This window comes from Mustela erminea, chromosome 9 (genome assembly GCF_009829155.1).
Source record: "Mustela erminea isolate mMusErm1 chromosome 9, mMusErm1.Pri, whole genome shotgun sequence".
Lineage (NCBI taxonomy): Eukaryota > Metazoa > Chordata > Mammalia > Carnivora > Mustelidae > Mustela > Mustela erminea.
Window position 1 is genome coordinate 72,502,024 of NC_045622.1, and position 18,485 is coordinate 72,520,508.

General features: G+C 43.4%; 2 protein-coding genes across 9 annotated transcripts in view; one reads left to right on the forward strand and one right to left on the reverse strand.

Annotated features, from left to right (window-relative positions):
- UEVLD (UEV and lactate/malate dehyrogenase domains) overlaps nucleotides 1-4,359 on the reverse strand; it is a 54,582-nt gene extending 50,223 nt beyond the window's left edge. For 2 of the 5 annotated variants that reach the window (XM_032359224.1, XM_032359228.1), the window contains exon 1: nucleotides 4,226-4,359. In XM_032359224.1, coding sequence (XP_032215115.1) covers nucleotides 4,226-4,273 — 48 coding nt within the window. In that variant the 5' untranslated portion in view covers nucleotides 4,274-4,359. The remainder of the gene's footprint in view (nucleotides 1-4,225) is intronic. The other 3 variants (XM_032359226.1, XM_032359227.1, XM_032359225.1) reach the window with 3 other exon arrangements.
- A 41-nt stretch (nucleotides 4,360-4,400) lies between these two features.
- On the forward strand, nucleotides 4,401-17,739 carry SPTY2D1OS (SPTY2D1 opposite strand). Of its 4 annotated transcripts, none has more exons than XM_032359234.1 (5): nucleotides 4,401-4,593; nucleotides 14,906-15,121; nucleotides 15,538-15,627; nucleotides 16,916-16,953; nucleotides 17,628-17,739. In XM_032359234.1, exons 2-3 carry the CDS (start codon nucleotides 15,053-15,055, stop codon nucleotides 15,625-15,627), a joined length of 159 nt encoding a protein of 52 aa, XP_032215125.1. In that variant the 5' UTR covers nucleotides 4,401-4,593; nucleotides 14,906-15,052; the 3' UTR covers nucleotides 16,916-16,953; nucleotides 17,628-17,739. The 4 variants fall into 4 exon arrangements, 3 of the variants coding, with proteins under 3 accessions (XP_032215125.1, XP_032215124.1, XP_032215126.1); XR_004289357.1 differs by lacking the exon at nucleotides 4,401-4,593 and adding an exon at nucleotides 12,877-14,275 and having other exon boundaries at nucleotides 15,538-15,639; XM_032359233.1 differs by lacking the exon at nucleotides 4,401-4,593 and adding an exon at nucleotides 12,877-14,275.
- The last annotated feature ends 746 nt before the right edge of the window (nucleotides 17,740-18,485 follow it).

Genomic DNA, 18,485 nt, shown 5'->3' on the forward strand with positions numbered 1-18,485 from the left:
ACTGCTAAAAATTCTGTTCCCTCTCTCTGAGCCTTAAGCTTTTCATTTGCAAAGGAAATACAGCTCCCCTACTACCTAGCACCTTCACAGGTATGCCTTATGATTAACACATGTAAAAGTGAGATATTAAACAAAAACATATGTAATAGTAAGTACAGGCAAGAAATGAAGAACCCACACGAAGCATATCTAAGTTAGAGAAAGGCCTCAAAGAAGAGCTGTCTACAATCTACATTAGAGTCTAGAATGGTACAGAAAATTAGAGGGAACGGAGAAGATCATTTTAACATGGGAAATAATTTGGCAGGAGAAAAAGTGTATTATTAACCACTTGAGAGCAGGAATCATGTCTTATTCATCTCTGTATCTCCCCACAGCACTCAGCACAGGGTATGCCTCTGATAAATGTAGGCTGATTGGATGGGAATTAGCAAAGAGGCAGATGTATATGAGAAGAGTGGATACAGAAAGAAATTATGATCGACAGGACTGGGCATCAAAACTAAGAACTGATCAGATTAACTGCAGCAGAGTGAAATGAGGCCCAGATTCAGGGTCCCTGACTCAGTGTAAACAATGTGAATGAAATCATCCCACAAATGTACAAAAGCCTGCACTGTTGTCACCTGCAATATTTAATTATGAATGAGAACTTTTGTTTTTTCTAATCCCGTGAGAATGTGATTAATCACCTAGGGATATATATCAGAATGGATTTAATTGCAAAATTGCTATAGAAGTTGGTCAAAAGGGGGCAAAAGCAGTCTTCTTCAGGGCTTGAATACCCAAATGTCACTACCAGTCAAATACGTGATTTGCCTTTTTGACATCTAAAAAAAGACCTATTTCATCTTTCCTAAAAAAAATGTTCACCTCATTTTCACTATATGTGAAACAGAATATCTTCTTAGTGCAATATTAAGGCATATATTCCCTTACTGTTCCATACCACCTAAGAGAAGTCTACATAACATTCTCTAAGGAAATGTGCCTCAGGCTATAGATGTACTTAAAGGGAGCAGGCATGTCACTAAAGAGAAAACACGTGGCCTGGGAGATTCTAAAATTAAAGCAATTATAGTGTCACAAGAGTTAGTAACACTTGGGGCACCTGGGTGGCTCAGTCAGCTAAGCCTCCAACTCTTGATCTCAGCTCAGGTCTTGACCTCAGGGTTGTGAGTTCCAGCCCCACACTGAGCCCCACACCCGCTCGGCTCCGTGCCCCATACTCAGCTCCGTGCCCCATACCCAGCTCCGTGCTCCACTCCGAGCCTACTTTAAAAACAAAAAAAGTCCGTAAACAAGATGGGATCAGGAGGGAGACAAACCATGAGAGATAAGAGACTCTTAATCTCACAAAACAGAGGGTTCCTGCGGGGAGGGGAGGAGGGAGTGGGTGGTGGGGTTATGGACACTGGGGAGGTATGTGCTATGGTGAGTGCTGTGAAGTGTGTAAACCTGGTGATTCACAGACCTGTACCCCTGGGGCTAATAATATATTATATGTTAATAAAAAATTAATTTAAAAAAAGTCAATAACACTGAAAAATTGAGAAGTTACTAAAATTTTAACTTTATCTGCTATATTATGTTTATTTAGTGGGGACTTATATTTAGGAAGATGTATAAGAGTACTCTTATTATGACATCCTCAAATGTAGGATACACTGAGGAATACTTTGTGGCATCATTTTGTTAAAAAATGTTAACTGGCACACATCTTACAGATCAAGTCCAATCTTACATTCTATGAGGGAGCAAAGGTAGGTTAAGCTACTTGTCCAAAATAACTAGTGATGTGGGAACCACAAAATTCTGAAATACCAATGAGGAAACCAGATTAATTTTTCTAAACTTAATATTTGTTTCTTAAAATATTTATTTATTTGATGGAGAGAGAGAGTGCACATGTGCACATGCAAGCTGGGTGGGGGGCAGTTAGGGGCAGAGGGAGAGGGAGGGAGAGAGGGAGAATCCCAAGCAAACTCCCCACTGAGCATGAAGGCTGAATGTGGAGCCTGATTCGGGTCTCCCCATATACCACTCCCTGAGATCATGACCTGAGCTGAAATCAGTCGGACGCTTAACCGAGCCACCCAGGCACCCCTAAACTTAGTATTTAATACAAACTAAAGAATATATACATATGTGTACACACACGTGCGCGCACGCACACACACAAACATATACACTAATTTGGAAGAATAAATAATTTTGAAGAATAAATTAATATAATTTAATATATAATTAAATAAATTAAAAATATTATAAATTAATATAATGATTTGGAAGAATAAATACCCATGCACCAACCTGCTCACATAAGATCCAGAATAGTAATGTCCAACAAAACTTTCTGCCATGATGGAAAAGATCTATACGTGAGGACCTAATATAGGAGCCACAGGACACATGTGGCTGTTGACAATTAAAATGTGGCTGGTGTGACTCAGAAACTCAATTTTTAATTTTATCTAATTCTGACAAATAGCCACTTGTGGCTACTGGATACTATATTAAGACAGCACAGACCCCTCCAAAACCACTGTATCTGTCTGAGTGCTCCTCTTACCCATTCAACTGCCTCCCTTTAACATATATTTACATTTCTCTGCCTTTATCTGCTTTTATCATGCATATGTATGTATCCCTAAACAACACGCTATTGATTTAGTTTTGTTTAATTTTAATTTTGTTGGCTTTACCAAATTATAACTTTGCATGTAATTTCCAATTTTTTTCACTCAATATAATGTTTCTAAGATTCATTTGTATTGTTGCACATTGCAGTTAATTTTCACTGCCACACAGTAATGTTTTCCATTGTGTGAATATACAACAAATTATTCCTCTTCTGTCAATGCACATTTGGGTTGTTTCTAATTTTTAGTTATAGATAATTCTGCAAATGTCTGTTGCTTCATATACTATGAATTCTCTGTGGTATCTACCTAAATGCAGAAGGGATATAAATCACACATAATCAAATTAACAAGGCCAAGGTTCTCCAAAATGGTTAAATAGTCATTTAGCCACTAGCATCCTCCAAATAATTTCAAATTAGCTAAATTCATGCTAATCTAATTTAGGAAAAATTATAAATATTGCATCCTCCAAAATCATTTCAAATTATCTTAATTCGTGCAAATCTAATGAAGGAAAAATTATGAACTTCTTATTCTACTCTCAACTTTAACATTTATTTCCACTGAACAATAATTTGTCATGCTCCCCTCATTTAAAAACTTGATACATTCTGTGAAGAGAAGGCACAAAGGGCGTAGTCATAAGCATGATACTTTTCTTCCTACAAAATCTATACCCACCTGTCCCCGCAGATAAAATCATTCAAATCAATTAAATAAACACTTTCAGTCATGAGGCTTCACAATCTCGCACAGATGTGCAAACTGCCCCAACTAAGGCAAATCCCTTCTCCCCAAATGGCATGCATGTATGATTTCTGCAAAGAGAAGTCTTAAGAAAATTAAGAATCACTTAACTAGAAAATTGGGAAAGGAGGGTTGCCTCAGAGTATACACTGGTGGGAAATCAAAGAGCCTGGACCAATGGCCTGGACTAAACTGGACACTGGTACTAGTCATGCCCCAGAAATGTAGGTTAGATTTCTGGGTCAGGCCTCTCACTCAAGTCTTTCATTCACTGCAGTTATGTCGCACCTCCGCAGTGGTCAGGCACAGGGCTAGGGAAGGGAATACAACAGCACCGTCCCTGCGGTGAGTACACCGCATGAATAAATAAATAATTGTAAATAAGTAATTACTCCACAACGTGATAATCCCGACTTCCGAAAGCAAGCAGGGAGAAGGGAGCGATTCGGAATCCTGCGGGGAGTGAGATCTCAGTAGAGTTTCAGAGAGAGGAGACGACAAGTCCAGAAAAAAGGGGCAGGCCCTATCAGCAGAGAGAAAGGCGTGGTTAAAGGGACAGGCGAGTGCGGGGAGCAGTTTGAGAACCAGAGACGCTGGTGGCGTGAGAAAGTCTCCCACCCGGTGGAGGCCCGGAATCGTGGGCGGAGCCACAGCCCCCACCCCGGGACTCGAGAGGGAGAGACTGCAGCCTCCCGGGGGACACTCCCCGCAGCCGGCTTCAGGCCAGCCCGCCTCCGCTCCAAACCCCGAGATGAGTCGGGGAAACGTCTCGACGAGGCAGCCCGGCCCGGACACCCCGAGGCCCCTGACCCGGCCCGAAGGGCTGCCCGCACCTTGCCCAGTAGCCGTCTGAGACCCTCGCAGTCGAACTCCATCTCCATCCACGTCCCGGAGCCCGGTTCCGCGACTCCGGCCCGCGAAATTCCTTCCGTGCCCACCCTTGGACGGAGGCCGCCGAGGCCCAAGTCTCCCGAGCGGTCCAAGGCCACGCCCCTTCCCAAGCTGGAAAGTCCGCCCGCGTCCAACGCCCTGGCTAAGCGGCCGCTCCGCCCGGGAGTCGGACCAGCGCCCCAGCGCGGATCCTGAGCGCGGTCGGAAAGACGTTAGCGCCCCGGGGCCACGACCCGCCTTGCTGGAAGGAAACTTGGGGACATCTGTAAGGAGAGGAATAGGAAGGACCCGAGGAGATGCAGTAAAGGAGGTAGAAGCAACTCGCGCTGTTTTGAAAGAGTTTCTAGAAGGGTGTGTTAAATTCAGCAGAGTATCAAGAAAGATCAAGACCAAAAATTATAGTTAGATTTAGGACGGAAGAGGTAACGGAACTTCAGAAGCAAATTTTCAGGGAGCTAGAAAGGGAAAATGGAGTCAGAAGAAGCATTGTGGAAAAACTGGGAGATGGTGAGGGTTGGTGCAGCATTCGGGGAGGAGTTGCCTTTTTTTTTTTTTTTTTTTTTTTTTTTTTTTTAGGGAGGGGCGCCATAACTGTTGGTGGCAGGGAGAGGAAAAAGCTAGTCAGAAAAAGAGTTTCAGAACAAGAGAGAAGGTAGACTGGTGGATAAGGTCATCCACATAGAGAGGAGGAAGGGATGGAGTTTGCTGGCTTTGTGTGGTCTCCTTGACTTGTGATTTACTTACCTGCTTTATCCCTGATATGAGCCGCTGGCCTTAAAAAGAAGATGGATATTGTAACTGTCAGGAGGATGGGTAAGCAGGACCGAGGTTGTACTTACACCGTGAGCCAGAGGCAGGAATGCTGTAACTCTCTTAGAAGAAAATAAAGGCCGGAAAGGGTATTATTCATTCAACAAACTTTTGTTGAGCATTGACTATTTGCTAGATCTTTTTCTAGGCCTGAGGATACAGCAGTGAACAAAATGGGAAAAAAATATCGGTTGTCCTAAGGCTGTCATTCTTTTATTAGGAGGAGAGCAAAACAATGCATATAATAAGTAAACGAGACCATATGCTGGAAGGTAATTAAGTGTTGTGGGAAATAAATTTTTAAAAAGACAGGGTAAGGAGATCAGGGTAGGTCTCCTTGAAAGGTGAGCGAGTAAGTGTTCTCTATTAGAGGGCATTCAAAGCAAAGTCCTACAACAGGTGTGAGCTCAAAAGAGCAAGATGGCCGGTGTGGCTGGAGTAGAATGAAGTAAGGGGAGGAGACAGATGTAGGCTAAATCAGGGAAATAAAGGGGAAGCCACAAATGGTTTAGGGCAGTGATTCTTCCTGTGTGGCCCCAGACTCAACAGCCTTAGCATCACCTGGAACTTGTGAGGAATACAGATTCTAAGACCCCATCCCCAGACTTACAGAATCAGAAACTCTGGGGGAGGTGTGGTTCAAGTCATCATTTTTGACAAATGTGTTGATTCTAATGCCTGTGGGGCCTTTGTAGACATTTGTGATTCTGGCTTGTCATACTCTATAGCCAGAAGAGCATCAGGAACACACCCACACTTAAGCATGTGGGGCTGATTATTCTTCGCGGTGAGGGAGCAGATACTGTGGAGATCCATTGGGACTGCTCACTGCGGGAGTGTGAGAAAGACCTATTATAGGACTGGGGCTTTGGGTGACTTGCGGGAGGGTTTAATGAAGTGAACCTTCACTCTAGACTGGGAGCTTTGAGAAAGCAGAGACAGTTCTGTGATTGGATTTCTCAGTAAATATCCATACAACAGGCAAACTGGAGCAAGGAGAAAGCAGTAATTGGTAAAGAAGAAGCAGTCACTCATATGCATTAGCAGCAAGAAGAGGATGTTTGGTATCTCATGGGCTACACAGTGACCTGGGTTTGTCTCTGCTTAGACAAAATTATGAAGTGGCCTTATTTGGTCTCATTTTATCATGGTCTGAGTGACCCTGTCTGATGTTTGCGTCTGTGAGGTTGTTTTATCCAACAGGAGCATAACATAGCCTCGCCTGAGTGCCACGTCAACTTCTAACAACAGGGAGACCTTCCTGGCTGGGTCAGACCAGTTCCCAGGTGTCAGGGGCTGCATTTTTCTTTCTTAGGCTTTTACTCTGAGAGAAAGAGGAAGCCGCTGGAGGGTTTTGAACTGAGAAGTGATGTGACCCAGTCTTAAAGGAGTAGGTCTGACTGCTGCCGTGTGAAGAGACTGCCTCTGAGGCCAGAGAGGAAGACCGGAGAGAAGGGAGGAGGGGAGAAGATTGAAAGATAAGAGGCCTCTGAGAGCACCTCAGGCAGATCTACCAAACCTAGGAACCAATGGGACTTCCAGGGCCTCTAAGATCTAACAGACCCTGTCAGAAATCCTTTAATCAAGGAAATTATACCAGGTTAAAAGTGAGGCCTGAGCAAGGGTCTTCAATCTTTGAGGAAAGAACTGTTTATGGAAGACGACTTTCATCCAAACAGCTCATTCTCTTCTGGTTTAGTCACGAATGACTTACAGGTCCTGTGAACACTTTATGCCATCATTTCCTGTGTGGAAGGTTCTTTGCTAAGAATTTTACGTGCTTACCACAGTTAATCTTCTCAGAACCAATGACCTACATAGAATTATCTCAATTTTGCTGGTGAGGAAACTGAGGTTTAGGATTGTATTACCTATTTTCTCGTTTCTGAGATCCTGTTGAGTAAGAGATGTATTACTGATGAAGTCCCAGAACCTAAGTCAGGTTCGGTGGGGTGAGGAGGTTCGGAGCCGACGACTAAAGAAAGAATTCTTAAGACGTCATTGGTGCAAAATGGTGGTTTATTAAAGCACGGGGACAGGGCCCGTGGGCAGGCAGAGATGCGGCCGCCCCGGGTTGTGAAGGTGGGCATGTTATATACCCCACGGTTGGGTAGGTGAGGACAAAGGGGTGTTCAGAAGGGCTATTGGGGCAAAGAATACTATCAGGATATTGAAGGCTTAGTTGCTATCGAGTAAAGACAATTGGGAGTCTGGTGGAATGTTCCATTCCTGCTATTAAGCATCCTTGTTAATAAGATTTAGGTTTAGAAGAAATTTAACTTTATTTACTTTTCCTTCTACTTCCACCTCCTTCGGTTTTTATGGAGGGGAGGGTAACATTAGGCTTGAGGAACTGAGTTCTGTGTCTTTGGAGATTGGGCTATTGATAAGGTAACTTCTTTGTTGTAAATCTCAAGGATATTTGCAAACCAAGGGAGACTCCTACCTTGCAGGACTGTGATCTCTGCAAGTTAACTATTTATCGTTTTATGGCGGTCAGGGGTCCTGAGGAATGCCACACGTATGGAGGGGAGCGGATGAAAGGTGGGGGGTGCAAGGCGCCAGCTTTTGCTTTGTCTTCAGCCAGCCTCTTGCTCCCTCATCATTACTGACAAGGTTTTGGGAGAAAAAAGGGTACAAAATTAAATATAAATACCAATTTTAACACACCTATTTGAAAAGAACTAAAATGTGAAAAAGTATGTACCTTAAAATAGAGGATTTATGATATAATTGGCTCCATTTTATGGATGGGGAAACCAAGACTCAGGAAGGTTAAATTATTGCAGAAAGTGGTGTCAGAGACCATGTTCCTTTTCTGTGCATTTTGCTGCCTTCCTGTGTGTGAATTGTGATGAAAATTCATGATTAATAATCTCTACGAAGCTAGAGTTCTGTGCCTGTTGGTATTTACTCATAAGAGGAAGATTGTGGAGTACAAACACTGGCTGACTTTGGTATGACCCTGGCCCCCCACGTCCGGAAATTGGCACTATTACAGCCTGTAATGTAGTCAGGCTGAAATATTCACTTTTCCCCCAAACATGTTGTGTCTTCTATGCTTTAACCTTTAATGCCCTGCCTGGGTTTTTTTTTTTTTTTTTAATTGTACTGAACTACTTCATCTCTTCCCCTCTTTCTGTCCCCAAGGACTGTAAGGTCCTGACAGGTGTCAGATCTCACTTGTCTCTGTATTCCCAGTGCCTCACATACTTGAGTTTATGCATGTCTTCATTCTTCTGATAGTTGTTAAGTTTGCTGAATGAATATAAGTGTAGGGTGACCAAAGCCATAAGGAGAAGATGGTATAGTGTACTAGTTCTCAGCCTTATTAGCATTTCAGACTTCAAAAAAAAAAAAAATCTGTTGGAAGATACAGATCTGTCCCAGAAAAATGTACATGCCAACATATGCAGTCCGTTTTGTCTCCAGTTCTGGGAATGTTCAGAGATCCACTGAAGCCCATCCTTGCACCCTGGTTTAAAAAACTCAAATGTAGTCAGTGGGAGCATAATTTGCTACAATCTTTGGGCAAAGTAATCTGACATACCTTTGACACTATAAGAAAAATTTTGGAAATTTGTCTTACTGGAATTAAGGTACCCAAGACACAGGTACAAAGTTGTTAATTATATTAAAAGGAAAAAAAAATCCCCAAACTAAGAAATGGGAACAGTGTATATTTCGCATCTTTGTTTGTAGCTTGAGAAAAGTTACAAGAATGGCTTGTTTAAAATTAGAATTTTTTTCTTGGTGTTCTGCTTCTGATCTCTGTTTATACTCTTTGCTTTCATAGTTATTTGTCCTATCAGACATTGTTCAGGGATGAAATCCTGGTATTCCAAATATCAGACACATGTATCCTTATCATTTACTTCTCTTTCCCCTCATTTTTTTCATTGTGGTAAAACACACATAACGTGGGGCGCCTAGGTGGCTCAGTGGGATGGAGCCTCTGCCTTCAGCACGGGTCATGGTCCCGGGGTCCTGGGAGCGAGCCCCACGTCGGGCTCTCTGCTCAGGGGGAGCCTGCTTCCTCCTCTCTCTCTCTGCCTGCCTCTCTGCCTACTTGTGATCTCTGTCTGTCAAATAAATGGATAAAATCTTAAAAAAAAAAACACATAACATATAATCTACCATCTTAACCATTTTTTTTTAATTTTTAAAAATATTTATTTATTTGACAGACAGAGGTCACAAGTAGAGGTCACAAGTAGGCAGAGAGGCAGGCAGAGAGGCAGGCAGAGAGGAGGAAGCATGCTCCCCGCTGAGCAGAGAGCCCGATGCAGGGCTCGATCCCAGGACCCTGGGATCATGACCCGAGCCGAAGGCAGAGGCTTTAATCCACTGAGCCACCCAGGCGCCTATCTTAACCATTTTTAAGTATACAGTTCACTGTTATTAAATACATTTGTAATGTTGCCCATCCATTTCTACCACCCATCTCCATAATGCTTTTCCTCTTCTAAAACTGAAACCCTATATCTATTAAATAATATTTTCCTACTCTTCCATCTTCCCAGCCTCTGGCAACTCAGAATTCTATGATTTTGACATCTTTAAGTACCTCACCAATGGAATAGAATAGATAGCCCAGAAATAAATCCTTGCATACATGGTCAAATGGTTTTTGACAAGAGTGCCAAGACCATTCAATGGGGAAATCCAGTCTTTTCAACAGATGGTGCTGGGAACACTGGATATCCATATACAAGGATGAATTAGACTCTTACCTAACACCATATATAAAAATTAAAATAGATCAGAGACCTCAATGTAAGAACTAAAACAATATAACTTTTAGAAGGAAACATAGGAAGAAAATGTCATGGCAGTCATTGGCAGTGATTTCTTGAATAGGACTCCAAGGCATAGGCAACGAAAAAAAAAAGTAAATGAGACTGCATGAAAATTTTAAAAAACGTGTGCATCAGAACCCAGTATCCTTCACTTAGATGTATGGAGCCTGTGTTGCTGTTCATTGACCAATAGTGTATGCTGCACCCCAGGCAGTCCCACCACAGGCATCCTTTGTCCTTGGAAAGATATCTTTTGTCCTTATGAAATGAAATTACAATCTTTCTTTTCTTCTCTTAAGTTCTTTTTTTGGAAGGATTTTATATAGCCTCTCCATTGTTATGCTGTATTGGAACTGGCATACTCTCTCATCTTCCTGCTTTCCTGGTTATCAAGTAAAAACTTGGCACTACTCAGAAGAAATTGTCTAAGAAATGTGTAACAATTGCAACATTATGTACGGTGGTAAAAAGTGGGAGAAAACCTAAATGCACATTGTGCGGTTTATGAACTCACTGCCCTTCAGCTCCGAATCCACCATTCACCGCTTACTCTGCTGTAATGAACTTGAACCTTGTAAAACCCTTTTTCTTTTTTATTTATTTTTTTTTTTTTAAAAGATTTTATTTATTTATTTGACAGAAATCACAAGTAGATGGAGAGGCAGGCAGAGAGAGAGAGAGGGAAGCAGGCTCCCTGCCGAGCAGAGAGCCCGATGCGGGACCCGATCCCAGGACCCTGAGATCATGACCTGAGCCGAAGGCAGCGGCTTAAACCACTGAGCCACCCAGGCGCCCCTGTAAAACCCTTTTTCCTTGCTCATGGGGATGATAAGTTTTATCAGTGGAGTGCCTTGGGGAGCTACTAGAGGAGGAAGAAACTTCTCTTCCTGGTTCCAGGATGCCTTTGTTTCTCTTTGTTCTGCTGTGTGGCTGGCACGTGGGGACTATCCAGTGGTCCTTGACTTCCCATGGCCTCTCTATGGACTGTTTTCCATTGAGTTTCAATGGCGTCCCTGCCACTGAATAGCTTGTCTTGAGTTCTACCACCTACACCCCGTAGAGAACTCCTTGAGTTCTACCACCAGCATCCTGGTATATTCTGTTGGCAGATTCTCAGCAGTGATCAGTGAGCCTCCCAGAACCCCCCTGGAGACTTCCTGGCAAATTTCACCAGCATTTAGTGATTCTCTCATTATGAGGTCTGGCTTGCAGCTGATTGGATTTTTCTACCATCCAGTCAGGGATGGCCACCACTTTTTCACCAAGTGTTGGATCTCAGATCTGAAGCGCGGGGGGCACTTTTTTTTTTTTTTTTAATTTATTTGACATACAGAGATCAGAAGTAGAGAGGCAGGCACAGAGAGAGAGAGGAGGAAGCAGGCTCCCTGCTGAACAGAGAGCCTGATGCGGGGCTGGAACCCAGGACTCTGGGATCATGACCTTAGCTGAAGGCAGAGGCTTTAACCCACTGAGCCACCCAGGTGCCCCGGCGGGGGGCACTCTTACAAGTATGTTTCTCCCTTGGGTGCTTTGCCTCAGCCTTAGGGGTGGTGGCTGCTCCCTATATATGCTTTGTCTGTGTAGGTAGAATAGTTAATAATTCTCTTTATTAAACTTTCTCTGTTAAAATTACTGTGTGGTTTCCATCTCTTGACTGATAGATTCATCATTAGGAGAAAAAGGAAATAAATGTGGACTATATTATTCAGAAATTTAAAAAAGAATAAATGGATTCCTGTGTCTACCTAGAAGGATCAACTGCTACAGAGTTGCCTTCTCTCCATAAACAAAGAGAAGATTGCACGAAATATATGAAGTAATTGTTTTCAGATCTTGCGCAAGAAGCAGCAAGCACAGGCCTGTGAACTTTGAGAGACAGTAAATAAAGGAGATGAGCCTTGCAATTGCCCCAGCCTAGTGCCTAGAAGTGATTTTCAGACTGCTGCACAGTGGGGTTCCCCAAACCAAGATTAGTCTTGCTAGGTTGTAAAGAAAGAGCCGAGTACAAAGGAGGCCAGAGTGCCAGGAAGCTGCAGGTTGGTGTCCTGGCAAAGAAGATTCCACAGAGAGAGAACTCTGGAGATCTCAGTAGGAGTCTGTGTGAGTGTTTGGCTGAGTTTGGCCAGGATAAGAGTCACCCACAAACAGCAGGCCAAACACTTCCTGGAGCTCCAAAAAGGGCCAGGAGTTGTGGAAAATTCCACAGATTTGAAAGACTGAACACAATAGGCATCAGAGAGAGTGCCCAGTGGGCATGAAAAGGGTCATAGCTGAGTAATGGGGATAATTATCCTCAGAGTAAAAGCTGCTCTTTGCTCACTTAACAAATACCAAAACAAGCCTTGAAAGAATCAAACTGATCCAAACATCCTCGAAAAACAACAACAACAAAATACCCCACACTACTGAAAGGAATATAACCAAGTCCAGTAGACAACCTTGTAAAATTCACCATATGAACATCGAACCAAAACTTTCCAGGCATTCAAAGAAATAGGAAAATATCACCTATAACAAAAAAAAAAAATCAACCATCAAACATCTCCAGAAATGACAGAGATGGTAGATTTGCAGATGGATCCTTAAAATGTTTATCATCAATCTTACAAAAATGCTCAAGGATACAAAGGGAAGCATGAACCTGACGTGGAAAAAAAAGAAAATGAAAGAATTTTTTAAAAGACAAATTGAGCTTGAAGGGATGAGAAATAAAACATCAAATGAAAAATGCACTGTATGGGATTCATAGAAGATTAGACACCGTTGGGGAAAGACGAGTGAACTTGAAAAAGAAAACAATGAGGGGCGCCTGGGTGGCTCAGTGGGTTAGGCCGCTGCCTTCGGCTCGGGTCATGATCTCAGGGTCCTGGGATCGAGCCCCGCATCGGGCTCTCTGCTCAGCGGGGAGCCTGCTTCCTCCTCTCTCTCTGCCTACTTGTGATCTCTCTTTCTGTCCAATAAATAAATAAAATCTTTAAAAAAAGAAAACAATGAAAACTATCCAAAATGAAACAAAGAGAGTCAAAAGACTTAGGAATGAACAGAACCACCAGCAAGCTTTGGGACACATTCACATTGGTTACTGGACTCGCATGTAATGGAGATCACAGAGGGGAACTGGGAGGCAGAAAAATATTTGAAGAAATATTAGTCAAGTATTTTCCCAATTTGAGGAAAACCATAAACCCCAGTTCTAAGATGCTCACTGAACCCCAAATAGAAGAAACATGCAGAAAATTACGTAGTCACAGCAAAGTAAAATTGCTGAGAATAGTGATAAAAGGTTTTTTTAACAGGCACTTACCATAAGATTCAAATACCCCTGCTGGGTTTTACCCTAGAGAAACTAAAACTTAACGTTCACACAGGAAACTACCCACAGATTTATAATAATCCAAACTCTGCTCATAATAACCCAAACTGGAAACAACCCAAATGTTCTCTGAAAGGTAAATTGATAAACTGTGCTGTCCATGCAGTGGGCCATGCGTTCATCCAATAAAACAGGACAAGCTATTGGACAACATGGATGAATCTTCAGAGCTTTATGTTAAGCGAAAGAAGCCAGTGAATGAGCCTGTCACTCTCTTTATGTGAAGTTCTGGAAAATGCAAAAGCAGATAAATGGTTTCCAGGGGGCAAGGAGTCCAAGGGAGGAGACTTACTGCAACGGAGCACAGGGATCTTTTTGAGATAATTGAGATTTCTTCTCTCCTGATGGTGGTGGTAGTTATGAGATTGACACATTTTTCAAAACTCATCAACTGCACGCTAAAAGGGAGTGGATTTTATCATATGTGATTTATACCTCAATAAAACTTCTTATTAAAAAAAGGAATGTGTTTAAATTTTTTTTATCCATTGACCCAGGAGGATGTCCATGATGTATTATTGTTAACAGAAGAAAAGCGAGGTTCTTAGTAGTGTGAGTAATCTGATCACCTTTAGTAAAGCAACACTGGAAAGAAATCCTCTATATCCCTCTATATGTGTACTGATGTTTGCAGGTTCATGGAGGATCCTTTGGTAGAAGGGTACACAACAGGATTGAGTACATCATGAGGGTGGGAATTGAGAGGGAAAAGAGGAGAGATTGTTAAATTTTTCTTATATGTCTGCAGGTGGTTTCATGTTTTACCATGAGCACCTATTTTCATCATTCAAAAATGTAAAGCAAATAAAGGGCATATCAAAATAAGACAGGGACGTGTGTCTGTAGAAAGAATTCTGGTGGAGAGAAGGGTCCATTGTGACAGTGCATGGAGGTCAAAGGGATGAAGATGAGGTCATTAGACTTGACCAAAAGGAGGTCTTTGGTAACCTCTGAGAGCATCTAAGTAGTGGTGTGGGACCAGAAGTTGGAATGTGATATATGGAAGAAAGGTAGAGATTGGGAAGAAAGGCTTTGAGTGTGGACCACTTGTTTAAGAAGTTTGTGGTCATAAAAGGAAATTAGGAAACAGGTTAGGAAGGGAGCCACAGCATGAGTTGGAGGTTTCTGTGAGGAAAGGACTTCTTGTGGCTTCTTGAAGGCCAAGTGAGGAGAACCAGCAGAGAGTTACTGACCAAAGATATTGAAGAATGGTATAAAATGATGGTGACAGAGCCCTTGGGATGATGAGAGAGTTGCAAGGACAGAAATAAGAGATGTCTCACTTTTCCCTAGAATTCAGTTTATTCCATTCACACACTTCCCAATCGCTGTCTTCCCTGTTTTAGCCTAAGGAGCCCAGCTTCCTAACGGGTAGCTGGGCCTGAGTCCTGGCCCTGGTCTGGAGCACCAGCCTTGTGACCTGGTGCAAGTCACTTAGGCTCTCTAGGCTTCAGTCTTCTTAGTAAATGGGCTTGATAATAGCACCTACTTCATATTGTTGCTATGAGAGAATGCATATAAAAAGCTTAGTTTGCCACGCAGCTACTGGTCTCGGGGCAGTCTCTCTGACCTGTTGTGAGCCTGGGCCATGTGACCGATGATGTCACAAAGCACTACTAGACTCCTAACTTCTCCACTAGGGCCGTGTGGATCCTTTGGAACCAAGGACTGGAACTGACATGCAAGACCTCCAACTGAGGGTTTCATGAGCACACTCCTTTGCCAAGATCTTGGTGAATAGTCTTTAACTGCGCAGTTGTGTCTTAGACATTGTTTTACTTGTTATCATGATTGTACTTGGCTGGATGCTTTTTGTTGGACTTGCATGTTACATGGGCACATTTCCGGAGTTCATGGTAAGTAATGACCCTGCCTGTGAACCCCTGGTAGTGGGCAGTTCTGGCTCTGGCTCCCCCTCCCAGCTAGGATTTCTGACCGAAGGGGAAGGATAGTTGAGGTCTGGCCACTAATTAGAGGTCAGGATGCAGTGGGAACAGAGTTCGTTTCCCAGGCTACTTTTCATCCCCTTGGGATATCTTCAAGTTCCACCTGCCTCTTGGATACATAATAGCATTTATCTCAAAGCATTATGGAATTTATAAGGGGTCTGCTGGAGACAGGGTTTCAGGCCAAGCAGATGAGAGGTCACTGGTCGGGAAGGGAATGTGAGCATTGGGGGAACCTCCAAACGGCCCTTGCGTCATACAGAGGCGGTTACCTACTTGGCCAACAAGTAGAACCACTTCTGCCTTTACATTTCTTTCTGACTCAGCCTCCAACTCTGAAGTGGAAAGAGAAGTGGTCTGTTCAGGAGGACAAGACACGACTGAGGAGCCAGACCTTGGAAGACCCGCAGCTCTGAGTGAGTGGTCAGGTCTAATGGACTCAACTTCTCCCTTTCCAGAGTACGCCACAACGCTCTGAAATCTCAGTGGGGAGTTTATGTCCCCCTGGGAAACAATCAGCTGGCAAAGGGGAGGTGGTTTGAGGTATGCGGTGGGGAAAAAAGACAGCAAGCCCTGCTTTGGGCAGCAGGCCAAGGTTCCAAGATTGGTTCAGCACATCTCCTAAGTATTCTTTTCAAAGACTGTGAGAAAAGATATTAATAGACAGGAACAGGGGATGGGGATGTGGACAGCGGCACTGGGCACCAGCTTAGCTGAGCTGCCTGATCCTGACCAAACCACCGAAACTGTTCTGCTCCTCAGCTTTCTCCTGCTGTGAAATGAGCATAACAGCCCATCTTCCTTCCCTTCCCTTTCCAGCGAGACAGAGAGGGGGGCATACCCTGCATAATGAGGGTTTACCTGTGGTGTTTCACAAAATGCAAGATTGTTCTCTTTCAAATAGCCTAGCAATAGTATAGAAAGTAAATTGCTCACAGCATGCCTAGACAATCCTCCCATTTAATCCAGGATATTTTGTCTTGTTTTGTTTTGTTTGCATAGCAATGCTTTTTTGCATCTGATTGCATAAAACCAGTAGTTAATATTTTGATGGGAGAGGAGTTAATAAAGAAGTGATGCCAGTTAGATCTTAACCACGTAGGATCACCAGTGAACAGCGCCGTTTATTTTTTTTATTTTTTATTTTTTTAAAGATTTTATTTATTATTTATTTGACAGAGAGCACAAGTAGACGGAGAGGCAGGCAGAGAGAGAGAGAGAGAGAGAGGGAAGCAGGCTCCCTGCTGAGCAGAGAGCCTGATGCGGGACTCGATCCCAGGACCCTGAGATCATGACCTGAGCCAAAGGCAGCGGCTTAACCCACTGAGCCACCCAGGCGCCCCGAACAGTGCCCTTTATTAAGGGTTCTTTGGCCCCAACATGCCAGGCACGCTGTCCGATAGTTGCTTACTCTGACTGGTCCCCCCTCAAGGTCATAGGAGCTGATGTCACAATTGGTGTCTGAGCTCTGGCTCCCAAAATGGCCATGGCAAGCCACTGCAGTTCAGACTAGACCACAAAACTCTCCAGCCAGGAGCTATCATGCTGGGCTATCCACCATCTGGTCTTGAATGAAGACAGCCCAGTTCCCAGGACTCAAGGAACTGAACACCTTTCAGAACCACTCATTTTCCCCAGCACACACCGCCAGCTGAGCAAGAAACTCCACGATGATTGTTGTCTTATGGTTGGTTCTCATTGCAGGAACCATGTGGAAGGGGTATAAGTATCCCCCAGGAGGGGTAAGTGTGCTTTCAACTTTGGTCTCTATTCCTACTTTGAAATGTATTCCCCCAGATCAATGAGCTAAGCATCAAGATCCAACTCTAGGAACTTTAGAACAAAGAGTCTTTTCTTTTCTTTTTAAGAGTCTTTTCTTTATTAAGGAAGTCCTTGCAGCTTATGTACTTCTACTTTCGTTCACTGAAGGTTCCCTCTCTTTCATGTCTTTTATACGTATTTTCTTAAGAGTCTTTAGTCTTAGATTCGTCAGTTTCAAAGAACCTGGAGATATAGAGGTAAAGACATCTCAGGCCCAGAGTCACAGCTGTCTGACGTAGGTCACCTCGTTTTGTGCTCAGGGGGCCATTTTGTGCGCTCTGGCTTCAGTAGCATTTCTTAAATCAGCTCACACCAGAAACCCAGACCTCCCTCCTTCTCCTCGAGTAAATGGTGGTCGATAAAGTGGTTCTGGTGCTAGAGATCTTCTCTCTTCCTGGTAGACCTTGGATATTTGTCCCTTTTTGGCCTCCTCCTCCGTGGCTATGTCCCTCTGGCAACTGGGATCAAAGGCATTAAGACACAGAACTGGACAAAACTACTTGTGCCTGTCCTCAGCAGGGAGGGCAACTGCCTCATGCCCACACTCCAGCAGACACTAGGTAAGGCCCACCTGACATACTTTTCTCCCCCCCAGACTCCGGTGGAAATGAGCAAAGATGATCCTGGCGAAGTAATGCAGCTCTGAAGCTCACCTGGCTGGCTACACAGCTCCTGTTGTTGGTTTTGCATAAAGTAATTGCACATTATTTTGTCACATTTTATGTAAAAAGTTACCGTACTTTTTAAGATGAAGACTTGGTATTCTGTTAGCTCGCAACAGGGGGATGCAGGGTGGGGAGGTAGTTAGATGAAATGTGATTGGGTCCCTTGTTTTAAGACTGGCAGTAAGACTAAAATACCTCATTCAATTTGCCCCCTCTTCTGTATCCTTAAGGATAGAAATTCTCCAAAGCTCCTTAGACCCAGTTCCCAAGTATAGGCTATCTCCTGCGTCCAGGTTCAGGGTTGAAAAAAACGTTACAGAAAATGCTGTTGGGGTAACTTCAAGCCTATCCTTTGGGGATAAGTCTCTGTGGCCTTTTCACAGCTATTACCAAGAACTTAAGGCTTACACTGTATGGGGAAAGGACTGCATTTTTGTACATTATTTTTACCCTTGCAATAACCTGGGTTGGGCCCTGGCCTCATTTAACAAAAAGGCAAAAATGAAGTTGAGAGGTTCAAGGATCTTACCAGCCCCACAGCTCTGGATTGCAGAATCAAGATTAAGATCCAGACCTTCTCCTTGGTTTTTATGTGCCAAGGAAAAGACCCAAACAAGAGCCTGGAATATCCAAGATCTTGGCTGTCTCTTGGCTCAAATGCCTCCCTCACCTGAATAGCCAAGAATAAAAGCATAGCATAGAATAAAAGCCAACTAACTGCTCAGTCCTCGGTAGGATGAAGTTTGAGTTTGAGACCAAGGATGGAAACCTAAGTATAAGACCCATGC